We start from the raw sequence: 26,906 nt of genomic DNA, 5'->3' as shown, positions 1-26,906 counted from the left end.
CTGCACCCATGTAGGAGAACTGGAGGGAGTTCTTGGCTCCTGGCTTCTGCTTGGCTCAGCCCCGGCTGTTGTGGCCATTTAGGGAGTGAACCAGTGGACAGAAGATTGTGTCTCTCTCGCTCTGTTTCTAATCTTTCAAATAAAATAAATCTTAGAAAAGAAATCTTATTGTAGGTCAATTCTGATACCTTAAAGGTATGGCCAACTCATGTCATCATGGCTGGAGAAGGTGAAATCTTTCAGCTTCTACTGCTATGCACCTAGGAGCCCCTCTGTGGTGCCCTAGGGCTCCTCGGTCTCTAGGAATTCTCAGGGGCTCATGTCAGCTGCCAGACTGCCTTATAATGAATGGACACAAGTAGAGCAGTGCTTCTCTAATTTTAGCCACATCAGAATCACCTGCAGAGGACCATTGGCAATACCAGCATCCCACGTGGGTGTTACTTTATGTGCTCCACATCCCATGTGCTCTACCTCTGATCTAGCTCCCTGCTGATGTACCTGGGACAGCAGTGGAAGATGGCCTGAGTGCTTGGGCCCCTGAACTCGTCCATACAGGAGATCTGGATGGAGTTCCAGGCTCCTAGTTTTGGCTTGGCCCAGCTCTTTCTCTTGCAGCCATTTGTAGTGAACTAGCAGATGGAAGGAAGATCTCTCTTTTTCTGTAACTCTGCCTTTCAAGTAAATAAATACATGTTTGAATGAAGAATTGCTGGGGCTGGCACTGTGGCATAGAAGGTTAAGCCTCTGCCTGCATTGTCAGCACCCCTTATGGGTGCCGGTTCAAGTCCTGGCTGCTCCACTTCTGATCCAGCTCTCTGCTGTGGCCTGGGAAAGTAGTAGAAGATGGCCCACACGCTTGGGCTCCTGTACACATGAGGGAAACCCAGAAGAAGCTCCTGGCTCCTGGCTTCGGATTGGCCTGGTTTCGGATTGTCCCGGATCCTGCCGTTGTGGCTATTTGGGGATTGAACCAGCAGATAGAAGATCTCTCTCTCTCTCTCTCTGCCTTTAAAATAAATAAATACAAATTTAGAAAAAGAATCACCTAGAGACTCTATGTCCAGAGTTTCTGCTTCCAGCAGTTTGCCGTGAGGCCCAGGGATCTGCATTTCTAACACATTCCCAGCCAGGCCTGCACCTGTGGTTTGGGGCCCTAGCTCTGGGCCTGGCTGACCTGGAGGGTACTCTCCACAGCCGACTCAGAGCCTGGGCTTCCTTATGGCCAGTGCAGCTGTGGTCAGGTTCTCCACCTGTGGTTTAGGATTCCTTCCTCTGATATTTAATGAGCATCTTGCACAGGGCTGCCTGCAGGCAGTGTAGGGGAGCATCAAGGCCCTGGCGTGGTCCCTGGGGGCACTGGAGATTTGTTTTTTAATATTTATTTATTTGAAAGTCAGAGTTACACAGAGAAGGAGAGGGAAAGAGAGAAAGAGAGGTCTTCCATCCTCTGGTTTACTCTCCAATTGGCCGCAATGGCTGGAGCTGTGCCGATCCGAAGCCAGGAGCCAGGAGCTTCCTCTGGGTCTTCCCAAGCAGGTGCAGGGGCCCAAGGACTTGGGCCATCTTCCAATAGCAGAGAGCTGGATTGGAAGAGGAGCAGCCGGGACTAGAACCGGCACCCATATGGGGTGCCAGCGCTGCAGGCAGTGGCTTTACCTGCTAAGCTACAGCACCAGCCCAGGCACTGGAGATTCTGATTTGGAACCAGCAGTTGCAGAGCTGTGTGAAAAGGACTGCGCTTGCCCCCTGATCCTGGAGGTGGCAGAAGGCCTGAAGCAGTGACTCAGTCCAGGGAAACCTGCCAGGGGAGGAGGCATTTGAGAGGAAATTTGAAGATGTGCAGAGGGAGAAAGAAAACTCAGAGGAGGCGCTGGTGTCCTGTCGTAGCAGGTAAAGCTACCTCTTGCAACTCTGGCAGCCCATTTTGGAACACTGGTTTGAGTCTTAGCTGCTCTGTTTCCTATCCAGCTCCCTGCTAATGCCTCTGGGAAGGCAGCAGAAGATGGGCCAAGTGCTTGGGCCTCTGCACCCACATGGGAGACCTAGATGGAGTTCTAGGTTCCTGGCTTAGGCCTGGCCCTGCCATGACCATGGAGGCCATCTGGGGAATGAACCAGCAGATGGAAGAAGTCTCCTCTGTGTGTGTGTCTCTCTCTCTGTTATTCTACCTTTCAAATAAATAAATCTTAAAAAAAAAAAAAAAAAAAAACAACAACAAGCAAATAAGGAAAAACAAAAACAAACCAGAAACCTGAGGAGCAGAGACTGCACATCACAGGACCTGGAGAGGCTGTGCTATGCTCAGAAAGGTTTGTGTTAGTCCAGCCTGCATCCATTAGGAACTGAAGTATCGACCTGTGACAGCAATGGTGTCATGTGGGTGCCTATCGTGCGGTGGCTGCCGTGCCAAGCGTGTTACTCGCACAGTTTTAGTTAATTCACATCCTCACCCCATGAGGGCTAGCTCTTGTGTCACAAAGCACTTGACGCTGGGTGCCTGAATCTGTCATCTCACAGTTCTGTAGGCTGGAAACCCAAACCACAGTGTGTGCCGGGTGTCTGAGGGCTGTGAGGGGAGGGTTTGTTCCAAACCTTTCTTTATGGCTTGTAGGTAGCCGGCTTCTTTCTCCGCGTCTTCCCACCGACTGCCCTCTGTGTGTGTCTCTGTGTCCCTATTCCCCTGTGACCCAGGACACCACTCATTTTGAACTGGGCCCACCCTGAAGTTCTCACGTTGGCTTGGCTACCTCTCTGAAAATCTGCTCTTCAGATACAGTCGTGTCTCAAGTCCTGAGGGTTAGCACTGCAACACATGACTTTTTATTTCATTTTTTTTTCCAATGTGTGACTTTTGAATGCAACCCATTGTGTCCTGCCACAGAGGAAGAAATGGAATTTCAGTGCAGGGGAGCTGCCTGCATCTCACGACCACCGGGCTGAATCACACAAATGTGCCGTGTTTGTTGTGCCGAAACAGTTGAAGAGTGGCATCGTCATGAAGTTGAACCTAACAAGTAGCCCAACAAGGGCTTGTTGTAATCCGGGTCTGTCTGACTTGGTGGCTGTGCTCTTTAATCCAGTGCTCTCCTGGCTTCTGGAATTTGGTTTCTGCTGTGTTTGTAAAAGTGTTAGTTGGTGGACTTGTATTTACTTGGAATTATTTGTATATTTACTTGGAATGGTTTCAGCATTCAGGAATTTGAGCAATTTAGGAATTAGCTATTCATGGAAATTTCAGACAGGTAGTTTTATCAGCACCCACACAATGATTTCATACTTTCTTAAGTCGTTTTTTTTAAAATATTTATTTATTTGTTTTTATTTTAAAGGCAGAGTGACAGAAAAGGGGAGAGAGAGAAAGTCACTCTTCCATCCGCTGGTTCACTCCCCAGAATGCTGCAACAGCCAGGGCTGGACTGGGTTGAAGCCAGGAACCTAGAACTCCACCTGGATGCCATGTGGGTGTGAGCCCTTGGGTCATCTTCTGCTGCTTTCCCAGGTGCGTTAGCAGGAAGCTGGATTGGCAATGAAGCACCTGACATAGGTCTTTTTTTTTTTTTTCATGGCATTAAGGTGTCAAAAGCAGCAGCCTAACCTGCTGCACCACAACACCTGCCCCCTCTCGAAGTATTTAAAATGAAAAAGCAACGCTAGGAGTAATACTGAAAAAAGCAGGGAGCAAATATTCTAACACAGAATACTTTGGGATGCCCTCGTCTCATATCAGAGTGCCTGGGAGCTAGTCCTGCCTCCACTTCCCATCCAATTTCCTGCTGATGAGCCCGGGAAGCAGCAGATGATGGCTCAAGTTCTTGGGAGATTTGGTTGGAGTTCCTGGCTCCTGGCTTCAGCCAGGCCCAGCCCCGATGCTACAGGCATTTGGGAAGTGAACCAATGGGTGAAAGATCTCTCTCTTCCCCCCTCCGTCTTCCTCTTTTCCCCCTCTCCCCCTCTCTTCCTCTCCCTCTCCTTCTCCCTCCCCCCCAACTCTGCTTTTCAAGTAAATGAAAAACAATAGGGAGATGTTCTGTTTATGGGATTTAGTGTTTGAATGTAAATCTCAAGAAGCTCTGAATCTCTTGGAAATAAACCTTGCTTTGTGTTACACTTAGATCATAACTTTGGAGGCAGGAAAAGCTAAAAGCCCCATCCATTCCTGAGACTGAATGACTCTCCCGTGTTCCGTGGCCCTCACATCCTGGACAGGCAAGGAATCTGCTGTATCTTCTGCTCCTGTGGCTCCCCACCCCGCCTGCTGCCCTTTCTTACCCAAGGAGTGCGGGAAAGGAGCTTGATGAGGTCTTAGCCACTGAGAACAAGGCCAGGCAAGCTCTCCTAGAGATCAGGAGACAGCAAGGCACAGGAACTGAAGTCAGATGTTCCAGTCACACGGTTTAGTGAACACAAAACCCACTGGCAACACGAGGGCGGAGATGGAGCCTGCTGACCTAACGAGGTTCCAGTATGAACGGGGTGCAAGAGTCCTGCCTTGGAGGCCTGTGCTTGCAGTGCTGGCGTGTCCTGTCTCCGCCTCGTCAGCTTTCCCTGTGATGGTGTGGTCAGAGGGACCAGAGTGGAGGTTGGGGAAGGGCATTCAGAAAAGAGAAGGTAGCTAAAACCAGCACATGCTTGCCTTGTGGGAGGGATACGGCTGCAGCTCACCAGTGATCTGTGTACTTTTTTTGTTTGTGTCGTTGTTTTTTTAAATTTGTTTGAGAGATAGGTAGACAGAGAGGGGCAGAGAGCTCCCATCTTCCAGGTCACTCCCCAAATGCCTGCTCTGATGGGCCTGGGCCAGCAGATGCTGGGAGCCACGTGCTCAATCCAGGTCTCTTTTGTGGATGACAGGAACCTCACGGCTGGCCTCCCTGAGTTCACATTAGCAGGAAATTAGAATTAGAAGCTAGAGCCAGCAGTCGAACCCAGGCTCTCCAGTGTGGGGAGCTGGTGTCCAGCCAGTGTCTTAACCAAACAGATCACTGGAGTGATTGATCTATGCTTAACTGCTTTGTTGGGGGCAGAGTATAGATGGGGCCAGAATGGGACATAGTGGATGCCACCAATGGGTCTTTTTTTTTTTTTTTTTTTTTTTTTTTGACAGGCAGAGTGGACAGTGAGAGAGAGAGACAGAGAGAAAGGTCTTCCTTTGCCGTTGGTTCACCCTCCAATGGCCGCCGCGGCCAGCGCGCTGCGGCCGGCGCACCGCGCTGATCCGATGGCAGGAGCCAGGAGCCAGGTGCTTTTCCTGGTCTCCCATGGGGTGCAGGGCCCAAGCACCTGGGCCATCCTCCACTGCACTCCCTGGCCACAGCAGAGGGCTGGCCTGGAAGAGGGGCAACCGGGACAGAATCCGGCGCCCCGACCGGGACTAGAACCCGGTGTGCCGGCGCCGCTAGGCGGAGGATTAGCCTAGTGAGCCGCGGCGCCGGCCCACCAATGGGTCTTTGATTTAGGGTCATCCTGGCTGCCAGTCTCGTGGTAATGTGACCTGGATCTTATTAATATTTATGAAATATTTGTCATTGACAATAATATCCATCATAAGTTTTACAAACATTTACATATAAAATAAATGCAATTACAAGTTTTTTTTTTTTTTGACAGGCAGAGTGGACAGTGAGAGAGAGAGACGACAGACAGAAAGGTCTTCCTTTGCCGCTGGTTCACCCTCCAATGGCCGCCACGGCCGGCGCGCTGCGGCCGGCGCACCGCGCTGATCCGATGGCAGGAGCCAGGAGCCAGGTGCTTTTCCTGGTCTCCCATGGGGTGCAGGGCCCAAGCACCTGGGCCATCCTCCACTGCACTCCCTGGCCACAGCAGAGGGCTGGCCTGGAAGAGGGGCAACCGGGACAGAATCCGGCGCCCCAACCGGGACTAGAACCCGGTGTGCCGGCGCCGCTAGGCGGAGGATTAGCCTAGTGAGCCGCGGCGCCGGCCGCAATTACAAGTTAAATATTAGTATTTACTGTTTCTGGGGCTGGCTGGCACTGTGGCGTCGCGAGTAAAGCTGCCGCCTGCATCCCATATGGGTGCTGGATCAAGACCCAGCGGCTGCACTTCCCATCCAGCTCTCGGCTATGGCTTATGAAGGCAATGGAAGATGACCTAAATGCTTGGCCCTTGCACCTCTGTGGGAGACTGAGAAGAAGCTCCTGGCTTCTGGCTTCGGATCTGCCCAGCTCAGCTGTTGCAACCATTTGGGCAGTGAATCAGTAGATGGAAGATACCTTTAACAGAAATTTTCTATTTTTCTTCTGTTTATCTTTCACATATCTTGCTAACTCATTATCTATCTTGAGCACATCTTGTGAGTTCTGCCTAACACGCTACTTGTTTTCTTATTATCGATGGTAAATGAGTATCAGCAGTTTTATCCACCTGATTTTTTTCTTTCTTTTTCTCTGTACCAGTTTTAAAAAGGATTTTAAGTAAAAATATTTATTCAGTCAATTCTGGTATATTCTTACAAATGGAATATTATACAGGCAGAAAATGATCAGTAGTCTGTGCAGATACAGTCACGCCGTATTCTTACGTAGAAGCGACAGTTGCAGAAGAGCCAGCCTGGTCCACATCAGCTTCTGTCCCAGGTGTACGAGGTGGTAGGAGTAGCTGCATGCTCACCTATGTGGGGTTCCCTGGAAGGGTGCTCACCCAGTTACTGCCAGCAGTAGCTCACCCTGGCTGGTGACATTTTAGTTGCATTTTACTACTATTTTGGGAATGTAGTTTGAGTAAATAATAAATTATTATATAAAAATAGTTGACGGGAGGGCGTTTGGCCTCACAGGTGAGATGCCTACATCCCATGTTGGAGTACCTGGCTTTGATACCTAGCTTCACTTCTGACTGCAGCTTCCTGCCAATGCAGGCCCTGGGAGGCAGTGGTGATGGCTCAAGTCATTGGGTTTCTATGGCACATATGGGAGACCTGGTTTGAATTTAGCTTTGGCTCTCACCAAGGAATGTTACAGGCACGAGTGGATGGGTTATCTTTCTCTCTGTCTCTCAAATAAATAATAATAAAAACCTGACATCCAAATGTGTGTATCTATATACAGACGTGTAAATAAATTTTAGAAAAAGAATTCTAAGACCAGATCCTTTCTTGTGTGGCCCAAAAGCAGCATTTTGCAAATAATTACTTCTAACCTTCAAAATGTTTCACCTGCCTTCACAAATGTCATCTTCCAGTCTGGTGTCAGAGAATTCTAACAAAGCAGAATTTCCCAACCCCGCCTCCCCAGGCAAATCCCGCCCTTCTCAGAGCTGTGGAATCTCTGGGGAGGAACCCGGGATGCTGTCCCCATCATCAGAGAAATGTAGGACACCGTGCAGAGAACCGGGAATGCTGGAAGTCACATTTTCAGTTTTTATTGACTCTGTCTTGGAGCTGCTGTTTACAGGCCTGCTCCCTTTGCTTTCAGCTGCCCGTGCTAATTTGCAGGCCTGCCCTGGAGAGCTAGCTGTTTGCAGCCCTTTTCTGAGGCCGCTTTCCAAAGAGTTGAACATTCTTCGAGAATTCTGGAGAGGCTTTGACAGTTTTAAGCTGTGTTCTTAGGGCTAGTGGATTCGGTGACTTGTTTTTTATGCAGAGGCTCCTGGAGGGCTTGTGCTTCCTGGGACTGGGAGCATCCTGGCCCTCTCACCTTCCATTTCTTCCCTTGCTTGGGAGAGGAGGGCCTTTTTGCTTAGGACAAATTGTTACCGCAATGTTTCTCCTGAAGCATTTGTTGAGGGGGTAGGGGAAGGGAAATTCAGTGAGACCCCAGAAGCCCATTTGAATCAGACTCTTAAGTAACCAACTCATTGTCTAGAGTCACATGGCATCCGTGTCATTAGCCTTTTTCATGTTTCATAGGAAGAGTTTCACAATCTGGATTCTCCACCACTGTTTGGATAGAATGTACTTTGGTTGCTGGGACAGCTTGGGTTCTATTAGCAGGAACTGCCAGTGGATAAAAGATCTTTGTCTCGCTGTCTCTGTCTCTCTGCCGTTCAAATAAAAAACAAAAGTAAATAAGTAAGAGGAGCTAAAAGGAACACAAACCCACCACCCCACTCCATGCACTTGTGTGACTGCGGGAGAAGCAATGAGTGCAGTGGATAAACAGGGCCACAGAGCAGTGGAGAGAATGACTTTGAAAGTGACAGTCCTCAGTCAAGAATCTAGCACCATCTGCTTGGGGCTGGGCTCGGCAAGCTGCCTTCTCTCTCTGAAACAGCTTCTTAACATCTAAAGCAGGGGCCTACACACAGTCATGGGGAACATTTACATTCAGTGTGTTCATGTAGTGCCTGGAAGGTTCTTTTTTTTTTTTTTTTTTGACAGGCAGAGTGGACAGTGAGAGAGAGAGACAGAGAGAAAGGTCTTCCTTTAGCCGTTGTTTCACCCTCCAATGGCCACCGCGGCCGGCGCGCTGCGGCCGGCGCACCGCGCTGATCCAATGGCAGGAGCCAGGAGCCAGGTGCTTTTCCTGGTCTCCCATGGGGTGCAGGGCCCAAGCACCTGGGCCATCCTCCACTGCACTCCCTGGCCACAGCAGAGGGCTGGCCTGGAAGAGGGGCAACCGGGACAGAATCCGGCGCCCCGACCGGGACTAGAACCCGGTGTGCCGGCGCCGCTAGGCGGAGGATTAGCCTAGTGAGCCGCGGCGCCGGCCTGGAAGGTTCTTGGAGCACCATATACATCAGATCAATCCCTGTACATCAGGGTTCCTATTACTTTTTTTTCTTAAGATTTATTTATGTATTTGAAAGTCAGAGTTACACAGAGAGAAAAGGAGAGGGAGAGAGAGAGAGAGAAAGAGAGAGAGAGAGATCTTCTATCCACTGGTTCACTCTCCAAATGGCCACAATGGCTGGAGCTGTGCTGATCCAAAGCCAGGAGCCAGGAGCCAGGAGCTTCTTCCCAGTCTCATATGTGGGTACAGGGGCCCAAGGACTTGGGCCATCTTCCACTGCTTTCCTAGGCCATAGTAGAGAGCTGGATCAGAAGAGGAGCAGCCAGGACCCAAACTGGTGCCCATATGGGATGCTGATGCCCCAAGAGGAGACTTAACCTACTACACCACAGCGTCGGCTCTTCCTTACATTTTCTTTCTTTCTTCTTTTTTTTTTTTTTTTTTTTTAAGATTTATTTTATTTATTTGAAAGACAGAGTTACAGAGAGAAGTAGAAACAGAGAGAGAGGTCTTCCATCTGCTGGCTCACTCCCCAGGTGGCTGCAACGGCCAGAGCTGCGCCAATCCGAAGCCAGGAGCCAGGAGCTTCCTCCGGGCCTCCCATGTGGGCACAGGAGCCCAAGGACCTGGGTGATCTTCCACTGCTATCCCAGGCCATAGCAGAGAGCTGGATTGGAAGAGGAGCAGCCAGGACTAGAACCGGCGCCCATATGGGATGCCGGTGCTTCAGGCCAAGGCTTTAATCCACTACGCCGGCCCTCTCTTACATTTTCATACCCCTGCACTATGCTCTCCAAAATGCTTGTTTGACATTAAATAAAACTCTCAGCTGGACTTCACCTCCTCCTTGACTCGACCTTGTCTCTCTCCTGAGGGTGTGCATTGATTCCTGGGAGCCATCTCAAGGGGGTGATCCCTACTTTAGGTGGAAAGAGAAATCTAAGCAGGAGACAGCTTGGTGGTCCAGGTAGAGAAGCCCAAAGACTTGGGGACAGGAATGCATTGACAAGGTCTCTGGATCAACAACCACGAAGAATGGTTAGTGTGGCTCCTGGCAGTGAGCTTGGGAGGGTGTGGTGGAGCTGAGCTGTGGAAGGCAGTGTGGTCAGCTCATGGAGGCCTTGGGAGTGGAGTGTCTTGATTCAGGTTGTAACAGAATACCAAGGACTCACTGCTGAACCTAAGCACCACTCATTTATGTCTCACAGTTCAGGAGCTGGGCATTGTGCTGTGGTTGGACTTCCTGCTGAAGGCCCCGTTGCTGTCTGGTGGGTGTGTGCCTTCTTAGGGTGTGCTCCTCTAGCCTCTCCCGGGTGCCTGCTTGCAGAGAGAGGGGACTTCTCTCTTTCCGGTCTTAGAAGAGCACAAACTCCATCATGTGGGCCCTACCCTTAAGACGCAGTCTAAACCTAATCATACCCCAAAGACCCGACCTCCAAGTCCCACTGCCTTAGGGTGGGATGGCGAGGGAAGATCTGGGGACACAGCGGACAGGTGGGTCCTGCGGAGGAGAGAAGCTTTCCGCGGTTACACAGGGAACAGTCGGAGCCCATGAATACCTTATGTTTTTCATCATTGGTTCTCTTAAGTTATCTGATTTTTTTCCTTTTCATTTTATTTGAAAGGCAGAGAGACACAGAGAGATATTCTCTCCACTGGCTCACTCCTCAAGATCCCAGAACTCTCTCTGCATCTCCCATGTGAGTGGTAGCTGTTATCCACAGCTCCGCAGGCTACCTCTCAGCAGGAAGCTGGAATGGGAGATGGAGCTGGGACCTGGCACTCGGATAAGGGTTGTGGCTGTTCCAAGCAGGGTCTTTATAGCTGCTCCGAACACCTGCCCTGGTCTTCTTAAGTTTAGGAGTGTTTTTGGAAAACTCATCATGAAGATTTTGGTCCGGGCGCAGGAAGTGGGGGGAGTTCATTTTCTTTTCTCTTTAGATCATCTTTCGAGGATTAATATATCAGGTGTAAGACATATTTATCTTGCATTCATGAATTTCTTCTGTTTAACTAAAGTTGCTTTTCCTTCTGATAATATAAAACAAGACTTTTAAATCAGTTTTTAATTAAGATAATTGGGACTGGCATTTTGGCGCTGCACATGAAGCCACTGCCTATGATGCTGGCATCCCATATTAGAGTGACAGTTTGTGTCCTGGCTAATGCCACTTCTGATCCAATTTCCTGCCTGTACCTGAGAAGGCAGCAGAAGATGGCCTGGGTGCTTGGGCTCCCAGGTGGGTGACCAGGGTGGAGTTCCTGGCTCTCGGCTTTGGCCTGGCCCAGACCTGGCTGTGGAAGAGCTCTCGCTGTGTCTCCCTCTGTCCCTGTTGTTGTGCCTTTCAATAATCTTAAAATCAAAACAGAAGTGCCAGCAGCTGCAATGCCATGTGTCTGGAATGTTCACCTAATGTTGCAGTTGGCTCTTAGGATTTTGGATGATTTTTAAATTTCTTTGTGCTTTTCTGAACTGCTTAACTACCTTATAATGATCATTTTTGAAATTTTTGCAAAACTCATTGGTCTAAAAAGTTAGCAACAACAAAAATTGTTTTAGTAACTGGAACAATATAAATGGTCTTACCCCTGAGGTTATCTACTTTACTGAGTAGAGGAATGGCTGTGTGAAAATTGGCAGAAAGGTAGACATTTGGACATACTTGAAAAGTTCAGCCTATGACGATTTTCCACATAAAATGAAGATGTGGGAACATCCTGAAAGCAGGCAGTCTGCAAATTGCTTATCAGAAGACTAGGGAGCTAAAGTTTCCAAAGGTTGCTCAGAGCATGGAAGCAAGCCCGAGAGTTTTCCTGCCTGTACAAGTTTATTCCCCTGTTATCACACACATTTCTAGAGCCATCAGAGATGTGAAGAGGAACATCTCAGTTTAGAAGATTGTTATTCTGGCCGGCGCCACGGCTCACTAGGCTGATCCTCCGCCTGCAGCGCCGGCACCCTGGGTGCTAGCCCTGGTCGGGCGCCGGATTCTGTCCCGATTGTTCCTTTTCCAGTCCAGCTCTCTGCTGTGGCCTGGGAGTGCAGTGGAAGATGGCCCAAGTGCTTGGGCCCTGCACCTGCATGGGAGACCAGGAGAAGCACCTGGCTCCTGCCTTCGGATCAGCACGGTGTGCCGGCGGCAGCATGCTGCCAGAACGGCCATTGAGGGGTAAACCAATGGAAAAGGAAGACCTTTCTCTCTCTCTCTCTCTCTCTCTCTCTCTCACTGTCCACTCTGCCTGTAAAAAAAAAATATTGTTATTCTGTGGGTGTGGGGAGTTGGATGGGACTATGTTTCTGGAAACAGTTTCATATTAAGCAAGCAGTTCTGTAAATTGCAATTTAGGATTTTGAAGCTAGGTAGCTAGTTACCACCTGCTCCCCCCCCCCCCCCGCCCCAAGAAGAGTACTTTAACAATTTTTTAAAAAAATCTGTTACTCTGTCTTTCAAATAAACAAGTGAATGTTTATTTTTTTAAAAGATTTTATTTATTTATTTGAGAGGTAGAGTTATAGTAGACAGTGAGAGGGGGTACAGAGAGAAAGGTCTTCCGTACGTTGGTTTACTCTCTAAATGGCTGCAATGGCTGGAGCTGTGCTGATCCGAAGCCAGGAGCCAGGTGCTTCTTCCTGGTCTCCCACGTGGGTGCAGGGGCCCAAGGACTTGAGCCATCTTCTACTGCTTTCCCAGGCCACAGCAGAGAGCTGGATTGGAAGAGGAGCAGCCAGGACTAGAACTGGTGACCGTATGGGGTGTCGGCACTGCAGGAGGAGGATTAACCTACTGAGCCATGGCACCGGGCCTGGACAAGTGAATTTTTTTTTTAAGAGGGAGATGGTGCTGGCATTGTGGCACAGACGGTTAAGGTAGTACTTGGGACACTGGCATCCTATATTGGAGTGCTGGTTCAAGTCCTGCCTACTCCACTTCCTATCTAGCTCCCTGCTAATGTGCCTGGGGAAGGCAGCAGAAGATTGCCCAAGCATTTGTGTCCCTGCCACCCACATGAGAGACCTGAATGCAGTTCTAGGCTGCTGGCTTGGGCCTGGCCCAGACCTGGCCGTTGTGGCCATTTCAAGGAATGAAGCAGTAGATGGAAAATCTTTGTCTATCTCTGTGTCACTCTTCTTCTAAAATAAGTAAGTAAACCTTTAAAAAATATTTATTTATTTGAGAGAGAAAGAGATCTCCTGTCCACTGGTATGCTCCTTGGATACCTACAACAGTAGAGTCTGGGCCAGGGCAGAAGCTGGGAACCAGGAGCTCAGTCCAGATTTTCCTGTATGGGTGGCAGGACCCATTACTGCTACCTCCTGGGGTCTGCATTAGCAGGAAGCCATAGTCAAGATCCAGAGCTTGGAATCAAACCCAGGTTCTCCAATGTAGGATGCAGATGATGTGGGATGGGAGCATCTTAACCAGTGCCTCAACTGCTAGGCCAGATGCCCACTGCTAACAAACTGAACTTAAACTCTAAAGCACTAACAGTGAAGGAATGCGGGACAAAGCAGAACTTTAAACTACCAGTAGGATTTTGTTTTGTTTTATTTTTCCTGAAAAGCAGCGCAACAGGCAGAGAGAGCAGGAGAGACCGAAAGAGATCTCCCATCCACTAGTTCACTCCCCAAATGGTTGCAATAGCCAGGTCTGGGTTAGGCTGAAACCAGAAACTCCATCCTGGTTTCCCATGTGAGTGGCAGGGGCCCAAGCACGCCAACTTCCGCTGCCTTCCCAGGAGCATCAGCCGGGAGCTGGATCACAAGTGGAGCAGCTGGGACTCGAACCGGGGCCACCTGGGGTGCCGGCATCACAAGTGGTGCCTTAACCCATTGCAGCGCCACACAGGCCCCTGCAGCAGAACTTTAGATGCCTCTCCCTGGAGGTGATCTGATCTCAGGGGCCACAGGAGTGGGACGGCTGCTTGTGGAAGGGGTCATGGGAGTGAATAGGGGCGGTTGTTGGCTCCGATGCTTGGAATAAGGAGGATGTGGAGGGTGGGATGGGGAGAGAAGCGGAGGCTGCTGGGAAGGTGAGCAATGCCAGACCTTTTCCCCTGGCAGGTGTCTCTTCCCTCAGGCAGGGTTTCAGCTGCTGTCTCAGCACATCAGTCACCTCTGCAGTGAGCAATGCTGGAGGCGTTCCGTCATTTGTACGTACCCTATCGTCGTCTCCATCAGGCGCCCTGTGACATATACGCAGCCCCAGGGGACCTGGGAGCCACACATGTGTGTGGAAGGAGAGTGTCTGTATGATCGCAGCCTGCCACTCAGTGTACAGGCCAGGGGAATGGCTCAAGTAACGTGAGCCTTTCAGTGTTTCCTTTGCTATCAGTTGATGCTGTTTTATAACCACAGTGCAAACAGGTGTGTGTGTGTGTGTGTGTGTGTGTGTGTGTGTATCCATCTTAAACCTCGGCATTCTTGAAGAGTTCAGATGGAAAACACATGTAGTTTATTACATTGATTGGAAGTCTTCTGACTACATTGAAAAGTGTTGATAAACAAAAATGACCATCCAATAAACAACAGCAGCAATTTAAAAAGAAAAATAGATGCATAAGCCTCTTATCAGATCTTCTTTCCCACATACTTTCCTATTTTTAATAATTTCATCATTGTTGTCATAGGTTAGATGAAGTATGTTCTTCTTTGTGGGTAATTATGTCATTATCATCCTCTTTGTTGTTTGTGGGCTCATTATAATTTTAAATGATGGCTTGCTATGCCAGTTAAGTAGAGTTCCTGTCATTTAGTAGCTCCCGTCACTGCCCACTGATGTTTGCCATCTTCCATTATTGGAAGTAGCCATAGAGTGAGGAGGGGCTGCCCACACCGGGGCACTGTAACCTGACCTCAGTCCCATCCTCCATTGAAACAGCTCTGGCTGAGATAAGCTGTGGTCCTCTCCTTAGTAAGCAGCTCTCTTCTTAGCTTATGTGTCCCCTGCCTGGACTTCCTTCTTCCCCTGGCTTTTTGGACACTTCTCTGGGAGGTTTCCCTTGTCTTTCTGGAAGCTCCTCTATGGTCTGTGTTCTGGGGACTTGAGTTTGACAGGTCTTGTCCTCGGTTCTCTCTCGCCTTACATCCGCATTGCTCTTCGAGTGGTCTCATTGTTCCTATGATTTCCGCTTTCCTTGATGACTCCAAACTCTCTTCCTCCACCCCAGATGCCTCACACACAGTAGACACTTGAAAAATATTTGCTCCGCTACTGAACTTCTCCACCTGGGTGAACCATAACCCTGACAGGCGGTCCATGACTAACTTCATCATCCTTTGTCAAGCCCCTCCCAGAGTCTGCTCCCAGCCCTGTGCTCTCTTTCTGTAAAGTCTCTGGGTTAAGCCAGAAAGCAGAGAGTCACTGTAAAGTCACTTCCCTCTGTCTCCTGTATCTTATCAGGCAGTCATCCAGCCTGCTGATCCACATCCGCAGTTTCTCTCCACTCTGGCTCCTTCATGTCTGACACTGCCTAACCTCACGGCCACGTCATCTCTCACCTGCGTGCCCACAAAAATGCATTTTGTTGCTGGTCTTGTCATTCTTTGCACCACTGAAATCTCCCCTGCCTCCACCAAATCCAGCTTCCAAGAAGCTGCCAGGGCAATATTCATAAAATGCCCCTCTTATCCCACCTCTGTGTTAGCCCAGTTCCTGCTAGCCTGGGCCACCTCACCTCCTGGCTCAGCAAGAGTAAGCCTGCTTTCTCTGTGTTGTTTATTCCCCTCACCTGAACAGCTTTCTCTGCTTCTTAATCTCGCAAACTCATTCCTGTACTTCCTTTTGGATTCATCCGCAAGTCAGTCCTCCTATCTCAGGAGGGCTCAGGAGGCCCCCCCTCCCCCACTGAAAACCCCCAGACCACCCAGAACCCATCTGGAATCTCTGCACTTACACAGGTTCCTGTTACTTCCTGGCTGTTAAAGGGGGCTGAACTCCCTGAGGCAGGAGGTTGACAGGGGTGATGAGAAAGTACTTGTCCAAAAGTACCCTTGAGCAAGCCAAGTGCAGGAGTGTGGTTAGGGTGTGCAACCCCACACATGAGAAACATACGGTAATAACTTGCTTCTCTAGAGAGTTGTGCTGATTCCTGCTGCCGCCAGCAAAGCCAGCGGACGCGCACTGTAGGGTGTGTTCTAGCCTACCAAGATGTCATCGCGTGCAGGAGCGCAGCCCACTAGAACGTTCTGTGGTGATGGAAATGTTCTATATCTGTACTGTCCTGAGCTCTTGAAATACAACTAGTGTGGCTGAGAAACTAGAGTTTACATTTTCTTCATTTCAATATATTTGTTTATTTATTTGAAAGGCAGAGTGACAGAAAGAGAGGAAGAGGGAAAGGGAGAGAGAGAGAGAGGAGATCTTCCATTCGCTGCTTCCCTCCACAAATGGCTGCAATGGCCAGGGCTGGCCCAGGCCGAAGCCAGGAGCCTGGAACTCCATCCTGGTCCCCTACATGGATGATGGGCTCAGGCATTTGGGCCATCTTCTGCTGCCTTCCCAGGCACATCAGAAGGGTGCTGGATCTTGACTGGAACCTGCAAGCTTCTAAGAGGTGATTTAACCTGCTGCAATGCTTGCTCCCTTCTTTCCTTTTAGTTAACTTGAATATCAAGGAAAAAACACCCTCAGTTGGCAAGTGGTGATCCTTTTGGCCAGCCAGGCTCTAGGGAGAAAAAGGGACTCATTCAGCACGTGTAGTTGCTCCATTCTGGACTCTTCCCTTCCTTTTAAAGCACGGGTGGTTAGGCTCGCATCACTAAGGTGTGACCCGTTCCCAGTGCCGTCATTATTATCATAAGTCAGCACTACTTAATTTAGGAGGCATTTTCTAAATAGGTGCTGAGGTCAGCAGAGGAACGCCTTCGTTCAGGAACGCTCACGCAAGCACAGTGTCAGGGCCTGGCAGTGGGCAGTGTGCTCGGTGCTGCTCACCCTCAGGCCTGCACCGTGGGACTCCAGAGGAGCCCAGAGCACAGCAGTCAGAGAGGCCTTTACTGGACTTGTTCTTCCACATCAACTGCCAGACTCGTTTTGGTGAGGCAGGAAGTGAAGCAACTTTTCCAGGAGGGCTCCTAGCATCTGCATCTCCTCAGGGGGCTGAAGCAGACCTTCTGTTTGGGAGCTTAGGCCCTGCTTTCCCCGGGAAGGGGTATGGAAAGCATAGTTTCCTTCCACTTCAATCCCAAAGTTGTATTTGTAAACCAAGTACCTGTTTTGATTTTCCAAATAACTTGTTTTTTAAAAATAAGGATACTTTAACATTTAATTATTTTCAAAGATGTATTTATTTGAAAGGCAGAGAGACCGAGAGAGAGAGAGAGAGAGAGAGAGATCTATTGCTGGTTCACTCAGAAAATGGCCACAACAGCTAAAGCCAGGAGCCTGGAACTCCATCTGGGTCTCCCACGTGGGTGCAGGGGCCCAAGCACTTAAGCTATCTTCCAGCTGCTTCCCAGGCGCATTAGCAGGGAGGGAGATAAGAAGTGGAGCAGCCAGGACTTGAAACAGCACGTATATGGGATACCCGACGCTGCAGGCAGCAGGTTAATCCAGGGCTCCATAACGCCAGCGCTAAGGACACTGGAACGTTTATATTGCACAGAGGACTCAGAAGCAAATAAAATCCGAGCTGTGACCTCCTGGGAGCCCTAACCTGATGATGGAATAGGGATTTCAGTGGCTTTATGGGAGATGTTGGAAATGGCCCAGGGAGGTAACCTGGAGTTGACTGTCCTGAAAAGACCTGCGTGAATATTTAATACGAGCATCTTACACGCTCACCATTCGGGCAAGCAGTCGCTGAGCGCAGAAACGCCGTCGGTGTGTGTGTGTGTGTGTGTGTGTGAGCGCGAGCGAGCGCGAGCGAGCCGGCGGGGCAGTCGCTGAACGCAGAAACGCCGTGTGTGTGTGTGTGTGTGTGTGTGTGTGTGTGTGTGTGTGTGTGTCTGTGTGTGTAAGAGAGCGAGCCGGCCGGGTGTGTGTGTGTGTGTATTTAAGAGAGCGAGCCGGCCCGGTAGGCCTGGCGGCGGGGAGGAAAGTGCCGGGATTTTCCTAGTTCTTCTCTTCGGAAGAGAAGTGAAACGCGGCTGGGGCGCGGCTCTGCGGACCTCTCCACAAGGCGTCCCTACGGGCTGCCCACGCTGCCCCACCGGGACCAGCCGGCGAGGAACCCGCCAGCGCCCGGCTCTCCAAACTTGCTGCGCTTGCCGGGCCGGACGCGCTCCGTGCCGGACCTGCGGCCCCAGCGCGCGCTGCGGAGCGAACCATCTGGCCGGCCCGTGGGGGGAGGCGGTGCGGCCGGGGGCCTCGGAACGCTTGGCCTCGGGGACCTCCTGCCGCTGCCGGGCTCTACAGCCCCCGGCGGGGACTCGGGCGTGACGCAGCCCGCCACGGGGACCTCGGGGACGCGGCGCGAGTGTGCGCTCTCAGCGCCCCCCCCCCCCCTGGCCTGCGTGCGGGTGGGAACGGCCCGTTTGAGAGTTTCCCGGGCCCGGCCGCCGCAGCCCAAGCGCTGCGCTCGTGCAGGGGGGCGGGCCGACGCCGCCGCGGGAGGAGGGACAAAGGGGTGGGTCCCCGTGGGGCTGCACCCCGACTGCCAGGGCGACAGGTTCGAGGACTGACCGGCGGCGCGGAGGAGGAGCGCGGGCCCGGAACGGTGCGCCCACGCGGGACCCGCGCCCGAGATGCCGGTGCGAGGAGACCGCGCGTTCCCCCCGCGGCGGGAGCTGTCAGGATGGTTCCGCGTAAGTAGCCTCCGGAGCGGCGCGGCTGGGCCGAGGGTGGCTAGGCTGGGCGTGCGGGCGCGTGGTGGGCTCGGGGCCTCCGGGGCCCCTGGGTCAGTTTTTCCACGCTCTGGAGTCGCTTGGGCTTGAGTTGAGAAGTCGCAGGGAGGGCTCGTTGACTTGCGCCCAGGTTCGGGTCTTTTTGCTTGCCTTGGAGGCGCCTGGTTGTGTCGCCTGCTGTATGCCTTTGTGTTTCCATCGCCGTTCCCAACCCCTTGGTGTGGCGTTTTGTGGGGTGTGCGTGACAGAGGCTGACGACTGCGGGACCGTCCGGCTTCGTTCTCCGTTTCCATGGGCTGCCTCCGCAGTCCGGGTGCAGTAGAAGGGAGTGACGGGGAATGCTTTGTGCTCTGATACCGGTGCTTCTCTCATTTTTTGTCTTTGTCGAGGGTCCGCTTTTACACAGTAGTGTAAGTTCTGAATAATCCGAAGTTTCGACTGCGCCATTCCGACATTCTTCAAGTGGGCACGAGAACTTGCGAGCGAGCGCTCCGGGGCAAAGGGATGGAGTGCAGCCTCGCTCCGCGGTGGCGGCTGCGCTTCCAAGGCTGGCCGCAGTGAGAGCGGCTGTGGGTTCCCTGCCGCAGCCCTGGGAGTCCCCTGGCTCGGCGCCCTGGGTGCTCCCCCTTCGTTAGTGTCCCTGCCTTCCCTGTAGCAGCCCAGGGGCCGGGAGCGCTTTTTTAAGGTGATACGTTGGTAGCGCCGTGCCATTTGCTGTGGGATCTCAGCAGCGCCTCCGCTTCCCTTGGGGAATGCGAAGAGGGAAGAGTGCGTTCCTGCTGCTGTCTTGTTGGGGAGACAAGGCAGTGGTTAAGAGCCTGATGGGACAGGGTGCTGTAGTTCCCCCTCCCCCGTGGGGAGGAACGGGCTGCTTTACTAGCTACGGTGGCTTTTGAAGTGTTTTCTGAGGTTTTCCAGAGCTACTGCTAGGGAGTGATGTAGGGGAGTCCTCTCTCCTCACGCCGCTGAGATGTTGAAGAACCTCTCAGCTGACACTTGATGGGGGACAGAGACAACGGTGAACAAGGCTCAGTTTCTACTCTGCAGAGCCAGTTGGACTCAAACATTGTGCACTGCTCTAGACTTCAGCCTCTCTCCATCGGGATTCCTGGGGCTGGGTGTGTGTGTAGTAGGGGACTGTGTGACAGAGCTACAGCAGAGGGTGGGGTTGTCCCGTGCATGCCCTGTAGGGCCTCTTGGTAAGACGTAAGGACATTTGAACAGATCCAGTCCAGTGTAAGCCACTTTAGAAAATGGTGCAGCGATGTGTGCACCTCCCGGGGCTGAGCAAGGACTGGGTGGAATGGTGTGGGAAGGACACTGGCAGGTCCTGGGTGGCAAGTGGATGGTACCTAAGAATGGGATCCGAAACAGGTGCTGCAGACTTGAAGCGCTGGCTCCTGGGTTGATCAGGGAGGCGATCTGGAAGTCCAGCTAGATGGTACCAGCCAGGTATCAAGGAAAACACACAAAGAAGGAGTTGATCTCGCTCTCTCGAAAACCCTTGAATGCTAGGGCAGGGGAGTCACAGAAGTCCCTAGGGTGTTGATGGTTTGACATTCCTCACAAAGAAGTGAGTCAGTTTCCCACTAAGCCTTGTGCCCCACGCCCTACACTCTGAGTACTACTATTTTTACTCATCCATAGCCTTAAGACCAATGAATTTTTATATCAGTCCCTGGGGGATTCATCTGCAAGGATTTCTGCTTGTATTTGTTTAACTTTTGACCCAGATCTTTGTATACTGACAAAAGTTCAGTCAACTATTTATCTGTCTCCAAGATAAGTGTGAGAACTTACTGATTTCAGGGAGAAGATAAAATCCCCACATTAACTCTTTTTTTAAAAAATTAAAGATTTATTTACTTATTTGAGAGGTGGAGTTACAGACAGAGAGGGAGAGACAGAGAGAAAGGTCTTCCATCTGCTGGTTCACTTCCCAAATGGCTGCAACAGCCTGAGCTGGGCCAATCCGAAGCCAGAGCAAGGAGTCTCTTCTAGGTCCCAGGAAGAAGCTGTCTTCCATGCCTTCCCAGGTCATAAGCAGAGAGCTGGATCAGAGGAGGAGCAGCGGAACTCGAACTGGCACTCATATGGGATGCCGGTGCCACAGGCTGAGGCTTAGCCTACTGTGCCACAGTGCCGGCCTCTCCCACATTAACTCTTGAGTTTAGCAAGGTTTTTCTCTCCTTAGGAAGGCTGTCTTTTTAGGTAGCAGATAAGTTCTTAGAACTGGGTGGGGCCCCTTCAGGCCACCTTGGTCCTTTGTGTGGTAGCACCCTCTGGTTTGAAAAGTTCTGTGGATTTGGCTGGGGAGTGGCAGAAGCTGTGGGTGTGGGTGTGGTGGGGGCAGGGTGGAGGGTGCAGAAGGGTTAGTAATCACTGCTCACACTTTCAACACACTGCTTCCAAGAATGTGAGCCACCAGGAGAGCCCTTGGCTAATCCCTAAAACAGATCCTATCAAGCTGTTGTGGCTACAGATTAATTTATCCAGGTTGAGAACTGAATCTCAATAACATGCTTCATTGATTAAACTCTTCTAGGATGGGGGGGTGGTTCCTGGCTGGGGGTGGTGTTTTGGGGGATGGGGATGTCTGAGGGTGTGACTGCCCCGGACCTAGGTGGGGAGAGGTGGAGTGATTGCATCTCAGGTGTTTTACTGAGTTAGTCTCTTGATCGCAACACTGAGGGTCAAGGTCACAAACAACCCAAGGGATAAGGTAGGTTAAACATGACAATAATTTATGTGAAGTTTGTTAAAGTTAAAAAAACCTTGTAGGGCCTGTTTCACCCCAAAGGCATTTTTGTGAAGAGCCATTGTAGTAGATGCCCACAAAGCCAGCAAATAGGGGATTCTTGGGTTATTACCATTAACTTAAAAAAAAAAAAAAAAGATTTATTTATTTATTTATTTGAAAGGCAGAGATAGAGACATACAGAGAGAGATTTTCTGTCCACTGGTTCATGCCTCAAACGGCCACAATGGCTGGTGCTGGACCAGACAGAAGCCAGGAGACAGGAGCCAGGTCTCCTTTGTGGATGGCAGGGGCCTAACCACTTGGGCCACCTTCTGCTGTCTTCCCACATGCACTGGCAGGGAGCTGGATTGGAAGTGGAACAGACAGGACTCAAACTGGTACCTGTATTGGACGCTGGTTTCACAGGTGGTAGCCTCACCTGCTGTACCACAGTGCTGGGAAGGCTACATAGTAGCAGTGGGAAAGGTTTCCGCCTGCAGCCGCAGCATCAAGTATGGCAATGGCCAGCGCCTAGGAGAGCGCTGGATTAGGCTTGGGTGCTGCCTTCACTGTGGAGGAGTGGCAGGATTCTGAGCTGGAAAGCGTCCGCTCCCACTTTTTCTACTTGGTGAGGAGATGCACTGTTTGGAATTTGGCAGCTGTCTGCTTAAGCCTGGAAGACCTGCCTGGGCTCTGGCCATGGCTCCTGTACATGTGACTGCTTCATTTTGGTGTATTTTTTTTTTAAAGACTTATTTATTTGAAAGGCAGAGTTCTTGATATGTATATATATGTATATATAAATATTGTATATAATAGAGATACATTCCATCTGCTGGTTCACTCTCCAAATGGCCACAAGTGTCGGAGCTGGGTCAGGCTGAAGTCAGGAGTTTTATCCAGGTCTCCCACATGGGTACAGGGGCGCAGGGACTTGGGCCATCTTCCACTGCTTTTCCAGGCACATTAGCAGGGAGGTGGATCAGAAGTGGAGCAGCCAGGACTCAAACCGGCACCCATATGGGATGCCAGCACTGCAGGTGATGGCTTACCTCCTTAAATCACAACAACACTGGCCCCTTCATTTTATTTTTTTAAATTGACTATTCTCACATCCACCCGGCCATTGTACCCAAAGCTTTGTCATCCTGGATAACCTGTGAGCTCAGAAGAGACACTAATGACTGTCAAATCCAAAAAGATCTGATTGTTTGGTTCAGCATTTATTTTGCCCTTTTTTGGTGTCCCCAAAACAGCATTTTCTGAAGTGTGACATACATTTATATGAGTAGTAGAGGGAGGGATGTGTTTTTTCACCTTTTTTTTTTTAAACATATATATTGTATGTTAAGAATAAAGAATATAAATCTAGGAACAGGTGTTTGTTGCATTGACTAAGAGGCCAGCTGGGACTCATATATCCATTAGCAGACTGCCTGAGTTTGAGTCCTGGCTCTGCTCCTGATTCCAGCTTTCTGCTAATGCATATTGTGGGCGATAGAAGTTAATGGCTCAAGTAGTTGAGTCCCTGCCATCCACTTGGGAGACTTGGATTGAGTTCCCAGTTCCTGGTTTTGACCTGGCCCTTCCTTGGATATGGTGGACATTTGATGAGTGAGCCAGCAGATGGGACATTTCCCTCTGTCTCTCTTTCAAATAAGATAAATAAATAAAATTTTCAAAGAAATTTTTAAAAAAGTTAGCCACCAAACACATTTTTCACAGCTTGATTGCTTAGAAGGAGGCAGAAATAAACTGTTAAGTAAGCCATGTGTTTGCTGTAAGAACAGTATAAGCTGTGAGGACTAGAGGTGTAAAGACAGCCCTTAGCATCTTCACATGTGGGTGCAGTGCTCAGTTATGGAGAACTCTGTGCACGTCATCCACACTGTCTGCAACGTGGGACAGAATGGGCTGGGAAGCCAGCAAAGCCCAGCGGGGTGCATTGCACGTTCTTTTGCCTGTGGTTGAACACAGTGTTTGTGAGCTCTTCTAATGCCAGATCTGATTCCTTCTCCTTGCTCTGCTTCCCACAAGCCATTCCCGAATGCCATTCTGGTGTGACATTTTTGATGATAGAACTGGAGGGGAGCAAATATTTTGGCATCACTGAGGGTTACCATGCTCTTGTCAAGTGGATGTCGCTTGTGATCCATTGCTGAAGAATGTGGAGAGCTAAAAAGCCCTTCATATAAATGCATTTAACTTGAATTTTTTTTTTCATCTACTTGAAAGGCAGAGAGAGAGAGAGAGTGAGACTTCCATTCACTGGTTTGCTCCCCAAATTGCCATACCCAGGGCTGGGCCAGGTCAAGGCCAAGAGCCCGAACTTCTATTCTGGTGCACTTGGGGCACCATCCACTATCTTCCCAGGCCCTCTGTTAGGAAGCTGGATCAGAGGCAGATCAGCTGGGACTCAAACAGGCCCTCTAGCATGTGAGGCAGCATCCCAAGTGGTGAGATAATCCACTGCTTCACACAACTGTCCCCTATTTAATTTTTCAAAGCCTTTTAAAAATAAAGCCGCACTGGAGGAGAATTTCTTTTCTTTTTTTGGGAAGGAGGGAGCTGGAGCTTTTTTGGTTCTGTAGCAGAGTTGTTAGGCAGCACTGTCCTGTGAACTGGAAGTCTTGGGAAGCGCCTGAGTAGCCGTGCTTTGACCTAGGGAGAGGAACAGTTGAGATGCACCTTTGTGGTAGGTGGATGAAACAAGGCTAGAAAACACTGTTTTAGTCACCACCATTTATGAGAAATCCTAAGCCTTCACTTAGTAATTTGTACTTTAGTCATTTTAAATCAGTCCAGATATTTGTTTAGTGCCTCTGCCAGATAGTCAAAGATAAATCAGGTCTTTAACCTTAAACATGTAATGCAGCTCTTGTGAACCACTCGCACACTGTTGCATTCTGCAGACCACGGGGAAGTATTTTACATTCATGAGTTTTATTTTAACTCTCAGACTTACACTTAGCCTAATGAGAATATTCATAGATCGTCGGTTTTATTTATGTTTCTCTTTCTACGATCACAGCAGTAGTAGTGGAAGCATAGTCTTGTTAGATCCTCTCTGAATAAAATATTTGTGTGTTAGGCAACTAGACCAACCCTAAAATTTCAAATCATGTCATTGATCATGGCACAGATTTTACGTTGCAGCTTTGAATACAGATGTTTACTAAATTTTATCTCTGGGGGTGTGTGAACAGGGACAGCAGAATTAACAGATAGTTATTTCTAGTGTAGATTTTAGGGACAGCAGAATGAATTAGTAGTTATTTCTAGTGTAGACTTCAATCAGCTGTATAAACTGTGTATTATGTTCACATTATTTTTGGAAGCTGTAGCATGCCTCCTCTTGTAGATACATTGTGTAACTGTAGGACTAAGTATGACTTACTGGCAAGTCAGAGCTGTTTGGAGAGAAAATACCCATTCTGGGACTGTATTGTTGGGATAATTGTTCTTGTTGATGGATAACAGTTACTAGACTGTAATGGATACATAATGATTAAAATCCAGTTATATCTTTGTGGTTGTATTAAAGAAAAGCTTTGGAACCACAGCTATTTTGTAACTACTTTGTGAGTTTGTCTGGAATTGCAGGTGAACAGGGGAAATAATGCTTTCTAGCAATCAGTAGGCAGACATATATGAACTCTTGTAGGACACGCAGTTTCCATGATCTTTGTTCTTCCATGAAAGAGATACTGTTTCAAATGTAGCAGTTTGTTTCCAATCACTGAGAGCCAGTTATCATCATAGTATTAAAGGAACTCTTCCAGTTGCTTGTGTTTCTTTTTGTAGTCTTATTTATTTATTTGAGAGAGACAGAGACAGAAATAGAGAACAAACTCCTGTCCCTTTTCACTCCCCAGGGCCCACAACAGCCAGGCTTGGGCCAAGGTGAAACTGAGAGCCGGAAACTCAGTCCAGGTCTTCCACATGGGTAGCAATTACTTGAGCCATCACCTGCTTTGTCTCCTCGGTGCACATTGGCAGGAAGTTGGAAGCAGGAGCTGCAGCTGGGTGTCAGCCTAGGTAGTCCGATGGGAGATGTGTTTGTCTTAACTTCTAGACTAACCATCCACCCTTTATGAGTGGTCATGGAAAAGCTGTATTATGAAGAAGCTGCATAGATTTCAAAAATTATTTTGTACCAAAATAAACTTATCTTTTAATTCTGTATTTCCTTGAGCATTATCCAATATCCTTCTATAGTAGAGCATACTGGACAACCTGTATTATGTATGGTGAAAGGAAGAGTTAGTAAAAAAAAAAAATATATATATATATATAATATATGAGATATATATTATATACATAAAATATATATATAATATATAACTCCTAAATATATCTGCAGGACAGAAGGAAATTACTTAAGGGGATTAATTAGCAAAACCAAACATCGCTGTTTTTGAAAAGGTGAATCATAGAGAAGGAACTTCCTGGTGAGGTCACTTTTAGAAGCCTGGTTTCTCCCTGACCCTTCTGCAGTCAGCCTGAGTCTATTGCTTTCTGGCCTGGGATTGGCCAGCATGCAGTTGCCACTGTTTATTCTAGCCCTTATCACCTCTGTGACATGCCACCCGGCACTTCCCATCAACGCGGAGCCCCTCCTGGGTCTGAGTCATTTTGTAACCCCAGAAACTGGCAGGGCTTTAAACGCATGCACAAAGTATTTACTACCCTGAACTGACTGGATCTGGGGAAGACTTGTTGCATAAACTAGTATGAATCAGACACTAATTGAGAATTTAGGAGAGTGGATTCCTGACATTTATATAGTGAATGGATGATAGTTCATGAGTGAGATCCTACAACAGTTATTGTAGAAGCATATCCAGGACATTTTTATAGTTGCATACAGGAAACACCAGGGACATCACTAGTATTAGCCAGGTGACTGTAGCTCTAACTAAGTCTTGCACCTAAATTCTGGTTCTCAGTTTGTTTTTGTGAAAAGGAGTAGTGACATGGTGGTCTCTAAAAGGCTTCTATTCTTAAGGTTGTGAGGATCCTACATGTCAAGTCAAGAGACCTTTCTAGATCATTTCTACTGGTTCTTACCAACCTGGTGTGCCTCTAGGCTCCTTAACTTATTTTTGTGTTTGTTTTCCCCCTTTTTATTTTTTTCTCTTAAAAATCTACTAGATTCCCTCAGAAAAGTGTTTGTAGAAAAACTACCATGCTGGGAGCGCCAGAGTGGCTGGTAGCTGTTCTGCTACTGAAGCAGTGGGAAGATCTATTATTCAGTTGCATCTTAAATAATGCACCAGCCTGGAGCGCTGTGCTTCTCTTCCCTGCTCTAGAGCCCAAGCCAGCCACCCTGCAGAGCTGTTTGTGAACCTGCATCTTCTTCCTTTCCACTCTTCCCAGTAGAAGCTTCGTGCTTTCCCTCCACACTACACCTACACCTCAGGGGACCCCAGGGACCATGGCATTGTGAGCTGGAAGGGGAGGCAGGCCTGCAGTTGGGAGCCTCTTTGGATGTGTTCATGTGTTTTCTTCACGTGGTCTGCTGATTACTGCTGCAGACCCTCCCTGTCCCCTGACAGGTATAAAAGCACCTGCTGGCGAGTGCAAGTTTGAGCATAACTCAGGCGGTCCGACTTTCTCAGCGTAACCTCAGGCAAAGCACTTTGCCTTCCTTGAGCTGTTCTGCTCAGTGTCTGCTTGAGTTTTAAGAGGGGAG

The 26,906-nt window shown here is 49.4% G+C and overlaps 1 protein-coding gene across 5 annotated transcripts in view; it reads left to right on the top strand.

Annotated features, from left to right (window-relative positions):
- The window catches only part of TJP2 (tight junction protein 2), a 137,956-nt gene that overhangs the window by 36,379 nt on the left and 74,671 nt on the right, over positions 1 to 26,906 (top strand). For 2 of the 5 annotated variants that reach the window (XM_051846393.3, XM_051846386.3), the window contains exon 1: positions 18,069 to 18,432. The exons of the other annotated variants lie outside the window; for them this stretch is intronic. In XM_051846393.3, coding sequence (XP_051702353.3) covers positions 18,373 to 18,432 — 60 coding nt within the window. In that variant the 5' untranslated portion in view covers positions 18,069 to 18,372. Of the gene's footprint in view, positions 1 to 18,068; positions 18,433 to 26,906 lie in introns of those variants that run through there. 5 annotated transcript variants of the gene reach the window in all.

Source organism: Oryctolagus cuniculus, chromosome 1 (genome assembly GCF_051225735.1).
Source record: "Oryctolagus cuniculus isolate XC-2025 breed Fujian yellow rabbit chromosome 1, ASM5122573v1, whole genome shotgun sequence".
Lineage (NCBI taxonomy): Eukaryota > Metazoa > Chordata > Mammalia > Lagomorpha > Leporidae > Oryctolagus > Oryctolagus cuniculus.
This window is presented reverse-complemented; position numbering and strand designations above follow the sequence as displayed.